The 10481-nt window shown below is 41.1% G+C and overlaps 1 protein-coding gene across 1 annotated transcript in view; it reads right to left on the bottom strand.

Annotated features, from left to right (window-relative positions):
• Window positions 1-10481, bottom strand: part of SERINC3 (serine incorporator 3) — a 117237-nt gene that overhangs the window by 4253 nt on the left and 102503 nt on the right. Inside the window, exons 8-9 of the mRNA XM_086932557.1 lie at window positions 9616-9784; window positions 6107-6334 (exon numbers count right to left, since the gene is read on the bottom strand). Coding sequence (XP_086788683.1) covers window positions 6107-6334; window positions 9616-9784 — 397 coding nt within the window. The remainder of the gene's footprint in view (window positions 1-6106; window positions 6335-9615; window positions 9785-10481) is intronic.

Raw genomic sequence — 10481 nt, 5'->3', positions numbered from 1 at the left:
CATAAGACAATACCCATCTTGAACCTCTGCCATTATCAACTATCTAAACAGGAAATATCTTTATTAACACCTTGGCTGCTAGTGGTTTTCCCCTCCTGTGCTGGAAAGTAAGATCTATACTTGTTCATGACAAGGTCAGCTCGTCATAAGCACAGCTCCACTGTGCCTCTTGACGAGCTGAGCTCGTCATGAGCAGGGAAGGGGTTAAGTAAAGGCCTCTCCTTTGTTCCCACCGTTAATCCTAACTTTTGGAACTTCAAGCTGATCTATTGTGGTTTTTTAGAAAGATTCCCCTACATGTCTTTTTACCAAGATAAACGTACAACAACCAATACCGCCTATACTCCATTCCGTCCCCCTTCTACATTCTCACCCCCTCAAAGCAGCATTCCTGCTGAAGTCTATACCTTTGATAAACTTATCCAAAGGCGGTATTGGGACTGGAACAGAAACACAAGTTTATTCCATACAACCTACCTCTGCAGGAGAAGGATACCCTCATGGGATTGAAACTGGTTAACATTGTGATTATTAAGCCAGCAGATAAGGGCAGAGGTATTGTCCTCCATGACACTGACACATATAGGAAAGAGACCTTAAGGCAACTGCCCAATACAGACCATAACAAGAGACTAGGATCGACCCCACCGGTGAGATTCAAGAACTCATTCTCAATATCACAGAGGCAGGCAAGTCAGAGGGTTTCCTCAGCCAAAACTAATTCCTTTATCTCAATCCAAAATCCCCAAGGACACCCGTGATTTACACGCTTCCCAAAATACACAAAAACACAGATGCCCCGCCAGGACGTCCTATAGTGTGGCTTTATTTTGGAATCACATGGACATTATGTGGACAGCTTTATCAAAGGCTTTGTTCCTAACACACAATGCTATATTAAGGATATGATGGACATGATCAACCTATTTGAAGATGTAGCATTTGATCCTGACAATTGCATATTGTGCACCTTGGATATCGAATCTCTGTATACCAATATCCCTTAAGAGGAAGGAATCAATGTCATGCAAGATATTCTTGACTCTAGGACTCACCCACACTTGGTCCCTACACCATTTATTCTTCAGCTGCTCAAGATTTGTGTAACTCACAGTTTTGTTACATTTCATGGGACTTTTTTCCAACAAAACAAAGGAACATCCAGGGGGTCAATTTTTGCTTCCAATTTAGCGATATTGTATATGGACTGGCTTGAAACCAATAACATCTTTTCTAAAGCCAACCAATTCTTGTCGAAAATCATACTGTGGAAGAGATATATCAACTATATTTTCATGATTTGGCAGGGCTTTGAAACTATATTGATCATGCTCCATGACTGGTTAAATGCCCACTGTAATGGTTTACCATAACGAACAGTAAATTCAAGATAGCTTTTCTGGACCTAATTATCAAACCCCACGAAGGAAAATTATACACTACATTATTTCGGAAACCCACTGAGAGAAACACCTTACTCTCTTACAACAGCCACCACACACGTGCATTAAGAGACTCCTAACAATTCTCACAATTCCTACGCATAAGAAGGAATTCTTTCAAACCGGACGACTTTCATGAAGCCAACAATTTGTCCTACAAACTCAAGATCAGGGGTTTATCCTCACAAACTTGTCAGAAGGTCATTGAAAAGAGCTTGGTATTGTCCACGTGAAGCACTCTTGACACCCAAGTCTAAAACAGAAAATGACCGCTTAGTATGCGTGACTACCTTCTCTCCTGTCGCTAACCAGGTCAAGAAATACATTTTAAAACACTGGCCAATTCTCAATGCTGGCCACATGATATTAGAACGCCCTCTATTTGCCTTCCACAAAAACATTAGAGACCACTTGGTTAAAGCGGCCCTTCCCACCAAAAAAAAAGCTCAAACCCTTACGGATATGTGGGGCTTACCATCTCTGGTGGGGCATTTTAAATGTGGAGGTTGCAGTGTTAGCCATCTGACAATCAAAACCAAAGAGTTTACTTCCAGAAACATCCACATAACGTTGAGCCAATTCTCAAATTATAACACCACCAATGTTATGTATGCTATCTTGCGTCCCTGTAACCTAATGTATATAGGCCAAACAACTGAAAAGATCAGAATCCAGATCTGTCAACATCGAAGCCGACTCAGATGTAAGGCACCGAATGCACCACTGGTGGAGCATTTCACAGATCAAGGACACACAGAGGACGACTTAAAATGGTAAGTCAACAATGTGATCAAACCACCACCATGCAGTACAGACATCAGTACTATCCTCAACAAAGAGAAACTGAGATGGATATTACGGACTAATAGCCTACACACTGGACTCAACAGAACTGAGGATTGGACTAACTTGATTTAATCTGGGAATCCCACTTCTACGGCCTTCTCTTTTTTTCTTCCAGGTTTTTTTTGGCACCAGCAGAGATCAGACTCTCACCAACACTGATTCCTTTTTGGATGATACTGCTACCTTACTTGATGTTCCAGAGACAGTATAAACTAATTCACATTTATTGCATATGGTTAATTTATCAGATTTTTTAGAATGTGATTTCCTCTTAAAGGTCATAAACTGCATTATATTTTTGGATATGTGAAGTGGGGGTTTACATCCTATAACTTGCCTCATATGAGTACTTCATTCTGTCTCTTTTTAAATGTGTATTTTTTATTTTTGTTGTGAATATCAGCAGATCCTGCATTATCTAATTGATAGAGTAAGTTATGGTAATGAAGATAATTTCACTGTACGCTACGTATCCTTATGCATTTGAAATCCATGTATCGATCCTATTGGTTGCCCATTGTTTATTTTCCCTGATCTTTGTTTAATGTATACTTTCATTTTTAACAATGATCTTATGCCTCACTTCAAGTGATTTATTCCTCATAGGTCCCCTTATTTTTCTTCACGCTGTATTCTTTGTGCTACTTTCCTTTCATCTGTAAATTTGTGGCTATGCACTACACACTACCCTTCCTTACTAGTTTCCTTCATTGTGGTTGTCCATCATGGTGCCCATCCCCAACCTTCATTGGCTTTCCTGATACACCTATTAGCATTTCCTTGTGCTCCGATGCGCATTCGCTGGACGCCAGGTTGGTTCAATATCGTGTACGTAGAGTAATTGCACCTCCTCTGCGCTTCCAAGTTTCCGAAGGGCTCCTCCACATCATGCTACTGCGCGTTTTCATGGTAAGGCAGTTCTGCTTTCTCACCTGTAACGCCCGTAGCATTATTTATCCGCTTGAATTCCCTTTTCCTTATGTCGCCTTCAGACCCATCATTGGCTTTTTCCGCATCAGGGCTCCGTTACAGGGATCCTTGATTGTAGGCGGTTGGTTATTCCTTCTCCCGCGATTTTCATAATTTGCAGTGTCGATTTGCACCCTCACCCTGTTGGCGACATTGGCCACATTTTAGTCACGTCACACTTGTAACAGTTTTCGGTCTTCCTTAGGTTGCCACTTTATTTTGAGCGGTATCAGGCTCATGCCTGTGGAGCTTCGGCCTCAATATTCATACTTATTCAGTATTTGATTCACTTGTCGCTCACTGCCTCTTTACTTTCTATGTGTGCAATTTAAATAACACTCTGCTGGTCCTTATCTCAAGGGGCAAATTGGCACCCAGTTTTCTGATGCCTCACTCACATCTTGAATGTATATGCACTTCATACTGGTGCCTTGTTCCATCGGCCCTATTCGGTACCAATTTAACCTTTCTAATTTTTTCCTTTTTTCTGCTCTCCTTTTTTCCGAATTTGTTTTGACTTTTGGCCCTTTTTTAACGCCCCTGCTTCCATTTTTCTCCCCTCTCCCCCACCTCCTCCCTTTTTCCATCTTGTGCAGGCTTCCTCTCAGGCAACACTCGTGTGTCCTATTGATGATCCCCCAATTTTAGTTAGGATCGAAACGTCGTCGACTTGTACATCTTGACTCTAAAGTGGCTCGTTTGAATTTATGTGGAGCAGAAGGTGTATTTTTTACTGTGACTGTTTCCAATATGTATCTATTGTTGAAGTCACTATGTGCATAATCGGACAGGTGGGTCCTGCCTGGATAGTGGTGTTGGACCTGCTTAATGCCTAATTTCATATTCCTGAACAGGCCACAGGTGCTAGCTGTGGTTGAAGATGGGCCATGAGTACTTTCATGCTCGCTTTCGGCCTCACCAGTGCCCCTCAGATCTTCACAAAAGGGATGGTGGTGGTTGCTACCCATCGTTTAAGGTACCAGTCTTCTACCTCTATGATAGGCAGTTGCAGGTGGGACCTGCCAGGCAGTCGCAGACCACCTCCAGATGACAGCAAATCTCCTGATATCATTGAGGTTCTCACATCTGACTTTTCTGCAGTAGCTTCCCTTACGTGCCTTGCCCCCAGATGAACAAGTCCAGGACATTTGTGACAAAGGCTTTGAGGCTTCTTGATCTACTGCCCTCCTGCATCCTGTTCACTGACCATGCCAGGTGGCACATGCAAGCTCTACAATGGGATCTCAAGTCTCAGTAGGGCCAGAACCAGGGGAACCTGTTAAGATTCCATCCAGGTTTCAGAGGAGACTACAGACATCTGCAGTGGTGGCTGCTCAACCGCAATTGGCCCGGGTCAAATATCTATCCCTAGCCCACCCAGAGTTACCGGTGGAGACTGGCATGTCAGTTTGGGAAATGGGGAGTCCATCTGAGGTAGGTGGAGTTCAGACAACTCTAGTCTCCAGTGAAGACCCGCCTCCATATTGATTTGCTGGAGTTGAGGGCAATTCCCCTGTCGTTGATGGCCTTTCTGCTAACCATCAAAGAGAGGCTGGTGCAAGTTCTCATGGGCAATACCCGTCTATGGGATACTGCAACAAGGAGGGTGAGGTGTTTAGACGTGTTAAGCTAGTAGCACAACACACAAACGCGGGCTCTTTCTTTGAGGTGCCATTGTATATTTTTTGTCCCAATCTGGGCTCGTTTTTACCCATAGCTTGATGCTAGTATATTCAGAGGGGAAAAAAATCACCGAAGTACTTCTGGACTTTTCTACATATGCAAATGAGAGAGAAACGTGCATGAGCACATTCAACTTTTTTTTCTCTCCAAGCAAAATATACCGTTGCCTGTACTTTTGCCATATATGAGGGGTGTTCTTTCACGATCTCACTTGTAAAAACACTTCTGCATGTGACAGGAGCTATTCAGCATGTATTTCTAGGGTGTCAAACCACCTCTAAGAGTTATATCGATACCCCCAAATGTAAGAGTTGAAGGGTGTTCACTACTTTTTCAGCTGGGACCACCCAGTAATGCTATCAAACCTGTCCAATACAATAATAATGGCAGAATTTCCACATCTGCACATCCCAATTGTGAGGGTAAAATTCTGCCAGTCCAGAATATGTGAATCAGTGCAGAGAATGCTCTCTCATTTTTTTGTGCACATAAGTTGTGCTTAGGTACACACAAAAGGTTTGCGATTTTTGCCTAGTATGCCAAGTTGAACAACATGAGGAAGACACAGTGGAGAGATCTTTTCTGCAAAGGTGTCAAAAATCAATGCTGAGCGAACCTACGCAAAGGTGACATTTTGTTGATTCAAACACGTATGACTCCAGCTATCCCAGGAAGCAACAATATGTTTAAGATGGGTTCCATGGCTGACAGAAGTGCTCAGTAGTGTACAAGCATTTTAGTACCTGAAACGTGTGGAATATATGACCGGACAGAAAGCAGCATTGGAGGTACGAAAATATACCACATATTCCCGTGAGAGAATTGTGGTTACAATTTGGGATTAATGTACAATTTAGTCAGTGCCTGTAGTCTCTTCCTGTGAATTTCTTTTAAACTTTTCATGATGAAGAGAAGCTCGGAAATGTCTAACAATATCAGATTCAGAATCACATTTTGTGTTCTGGGATTTCCTGCAGACCTAAATAAAAACACACACTATCATACTTTTAAGCAAGGTTGTGTGACCATTCAAGTGAGCCACTATACTACAAAAAATAAAGGAAGAAAATGAATTAACATTTATGACTCCAATCTTCAGACGTGTTTAGCGATGTACTAGTGATAAATATGGCAACTTATAGGATGATTGAGCAGTTTTGACTCACCTGTACCAATTGGTAAGGGTCATCATGATATATAGTGATGCGAGAAACAGCATAAAATGGAAGAAAGAATAACTGTACTGGACAGCATCTTTTTCATTGTCCACCGCACGGCGCACACCTCCATCTTCCCCATCTCCACTGGCTCCTCCAACACCATCATCCAGTATGACAGCGTCGCTGGCAGATAAAGTTAACTTATTCACCTGACTGTTATTTGAAGAGCGGATACTACATTGGGAAAATAATAGAATATTAACATTTTAGTTGCAATGCTAAAATCAAAATATAAAATATAAAAGTAAGATTTGGAAACAATTGTAAATACAGGCTAATAATGTCAGTATTCATTTTGTAAATGTATAGCACTACTAAATTAGATCTGCTGCCTTTGCAGCAGTGCCCATCGACACAGACCTTGCAACTATCATACATGTACTTCACTTATCCTACATGGTCATAAAAGTGAGATTTAGCCTTAATGAATCAAACATGATCATCCACTGGACACCTCCTCTAAATCCACCTCCCTAACTAGAACTGCTCATTTTTAAAGGGCACTTTCAGACATTCTATTGCAAACAGGCCACATTGGTGTATTCTATGATAATCTATAATCCACCCTAGATCTGCTTCCACCCAATACTCTACTCATAATATTAGTGGAGCTAAACCGCAACCTAAAACACAACCAGCAATACATAAACATTGCCCGACTTCTCTCCACTCAGTCACTTATCAAAACTCCTTTGATCTAATGTGAATATTTAATATGATATTCATGCTCCCCTCCATCCTCTGAACAGGCTACAGTACACATTTGCCAATGTTCCCAATAATCTAGACCTGCAACAAATACGGCTATCACCATACATATGATCAACCCCATTTCAGATTACCTTAACCAGGTCCATCACAACCTAGTCTCACAACTCAATTTTACTTCCTAATCTAACCTAACACCTTAATGTAACTTCCTATGACACTTCCAATGCCATGTCATCAAGTATTAGACTGCACTTACCCTCACGTTCATGCCAAGAGACCTCCTTTATATATTCATAATCTAAGGCAAAACCTTGCATTCACCTCTACAATTGAAGAAATACCCAAATCCCAAAACACTTAAATAACAAGATAGCCATCTCCAAATTCACAATGGCTCGTCTACACTAAACAAACTTGCCATTATTTTCATCAAGTGATCACATTTCAAATGCTTGTCACACCCTGCTCTCACACTTTATCCAACGCTCCCTTTAAAAGCCATCACTTTGTTGTTTTTCATACCTATTAATATTGCCTACTTTAGCTTGAAAATCACTATCGTGAGAAACCCTCTTCACACAGCTCTCAGCCTACCTCTGCCACACAACTCTTGGAATTCCCTCTCATCCTGTGCATCTCCCTGTTTTAAACTACTGCAGAATTGTTCACTTTAGTTACTGACCACCACTCCATCTTTTACAATTACAGACCCTAATAACCCCCAAATAAATAAACTACCTCACCTCCGGAGTTCTCTATTACCTGGCTTTTCTATTTCATTAGTCCATTCCCCTTAGCCTTTATCCATGAGACTTCTGTTCCACTGTAGCTTCTAATAAAACAACTCTCTGCCGAGCCCCTCTAACCTCTTTTATTAGTGTCCAGTATCTAAATTACATTTAGTCTTTAAAATATTTTGACTAACCAACCCTTTCTATTGCACCTTCTGGGCACTTTATTCGATTGAGATAGCACTTTGCCATGTGTGCAACATTATTACTTGGGTTTATCCTTTATTTTCATACTACCAGGCCTCTTAGCAGCATCTGCAGCTGTTGACCACCTAACTGCACTGCCGACAGGACACTGAAATAGTTTTCCTTCTACCTAGCAATTATTGCTTTTCAATGTCCCGGTTATCTTCTCATTCTCCTCGAACTCCCATTCCTGTTAACATCACCCAATGCTCAGTTCTCATTATCATTTCTTCACTCCCTGTACTCTTTGTCTAATCATTCCTTATTCAGCTTCTCCTATCACCTCCATGCTAACGTCACCCAGATGGTCTTACTAGACTCACTCACCATCTGTACACTATACCCTGTTGTAGAAATAGCGGTGTGCTTTTCACTCACCAATAATCTGGAAAAGGTAATTTCTGCCACACCGGCCATATAAGAGTGGTGAATAGCTGCAAAATCCAACCCCTCTCTCAACATTCTCTCAGGCAATGCAAGGTTCTAGTAACCAGCAAATCCATTACTGTAAAAGTCTCTTTGTTAGCCTCCACTGATATGCAATTGCACCCAGAGACAATGTTACCTACTTTATCTTGTGCTCCACTGTCAATCCAATCGACACAGAAACCTACATCCATATTTCAACAACAGCATGGATGGCTCTCTGTCACCTGCAGAGCAATCTATCAATTGCTAGCAGAATTCTTCAAGTGCTTGTAAGGAATAGGTCCTCCAGACCTCACACACATGATCTCTTGGTACAGACCAATTTTTAATCTGCAGAACAAAATCTACTATCACCACCATAACCACTCTAACCCTCACTCAATTGGCAACGGAATTGGCTTCATGGCCAATGCTGAAGAATTACATGCCCTTCTCCTCCTCTTCCTATTGAAAACCTTCCAATTGGCACATCTTACGAGGACAAGCTACAAGGCCGAACAGCCATCATCTGGTCCTGGACTATTACAAATTAAACATCAGTGGTGATAACATGTACCTTTGTTCAAAATATGTAACAAGTTGTGCTTTTGTAATTTTTGTGTGTTTTTTCAAGTGGTATTTCAACCATACCTTGCCTTGCACAAAGTCTGCATAATCCGCGCAACATTCCTCAATTTATTTCCCTGCCTTCCCAATGAAGTCAATGGATCCAAACACCTGCCTTTGACATTTTGCACAGCATTCCCAAGAGATATCGTTTAACATTGTTGGTACAAACAATAAGGTGAAAATATAAACTCAAGTCCTTAAAGGAAATTCAATATGAGGTGCAGTACAAGGAAACTGACAGATTGACAAGAAACAGCTGAGATCCTGAAATCCTGCAGTATACTATTATTTTGTTAACAGAAGTTAAAGAAACATTATAGCACGAAGGTATACCAAAGCAGTCTGTATGGTAGCACCGAGTACAAATGCTGTACATTATTTAGCCCAAGTGAAAGTGATGGTACACTGGAGAAGTAAAGCAAGATTGGGTTACAAGGGTGTTAAAGAAAACGATTAGAAGGAAAACAGATTACCTCTGTTGGGAGACCCCGCAGAAGAAGACGCACTACCTTCAAAACTTTAACTGCAGAAAAAACATTTCCCCAATCATTGAGATCGGCTACTACATTGATTTAAGATTACTGTAAAGTGTGCTAGCAACATACAATAAGGCTGTATAAATCAACAATAATTTTATATCTGTAAGAAGAACACAGTGTGTTCTATATTTACAGGAAATACACTACCATGGCATCTGCTTCATTCTTCTCCAACCAACTACGTTCTTACCTTGAGTACAAAATACAGAGGACAAAAATGATAAGCCCAACAATATTTTGAGCATCCCACCACTGCATGGATTTGGGGGGGAAAACAGTAGGCTCTATGCCACTTCCATTAGCTTTTGGCACAGTTGTTTGCGTAATCAGGTTTAACAGGCTTGGGTTACAGCTCCGTTCTAAAAAGAGAACATATAAAATATGAGAACATCTTAATACACACACTACGTTTTAAAATATGACTTGTAGTAATAAGCATTCTATTTCTTTAGAGTAAAGCAGTATATTACCTTTGGAAGGTCTGATCGCAAACAAAGAGTTTGAGGAGCCTCTCTGGTGAATGATGTCACACAGATCTCAAAACCTAGTCATACGCCATCAAACAAAGCAACATTCTAGAAAGCCTATTGGTGGTGCCCTAGTGACGCAGAACTGGGTAAAGGGAACTCCCTTTTTCTCTGCAATGGATGGCCCATTTAATATCTCACATATTGGGGTGGAAAATGGATTATGACTGTTTGTTAACCCTGGCCTATATTACAGGGAAAAAAAATACAGAAATGTACACATTTGGTAATGAAGTGAGCATTACAGGCAACTTGCTTCAATTGAATGAAGCAGGTCCTAGCAGACAGTGTGGCAAGGGCTCCACCCTCAATGTCAGACGCTCCCAGAAATGGCTACAACAATGCCGCTTTCCTGAAACCACCACTATTGTTCGATACTACCAAATAGCTAAATATTAGATAGATAGACTGCTTTAATGGAGACATTTGATGATTTCCTTGATGCACTTGCAGAGACTAATAACAAAAATAATATTAAGGGGCAGATTTATGAGGCCCTTGCGCCTCTTTGCTCCGCAATTGTGTCACT

The sequence above is a fragment of the Lissotriton vulgaris genome, chromosome 7 (assembly GCF_964263255.1).
Source record: "Lissotriton vulgaris chromosome 7, aLisVul1.2, whole genome shotgun sequence".
Lineage (NCBI taxonomy): Eukaryota > Metazoa > Chordata > Amphibia > Caudata > Salamandridae > Lissotriton > Lissotriton vulgaris.
Note: the sequence above shows the minus strand (reverse complement) of the source record. Positions and strands in the feature narration are given on the sequence as shown.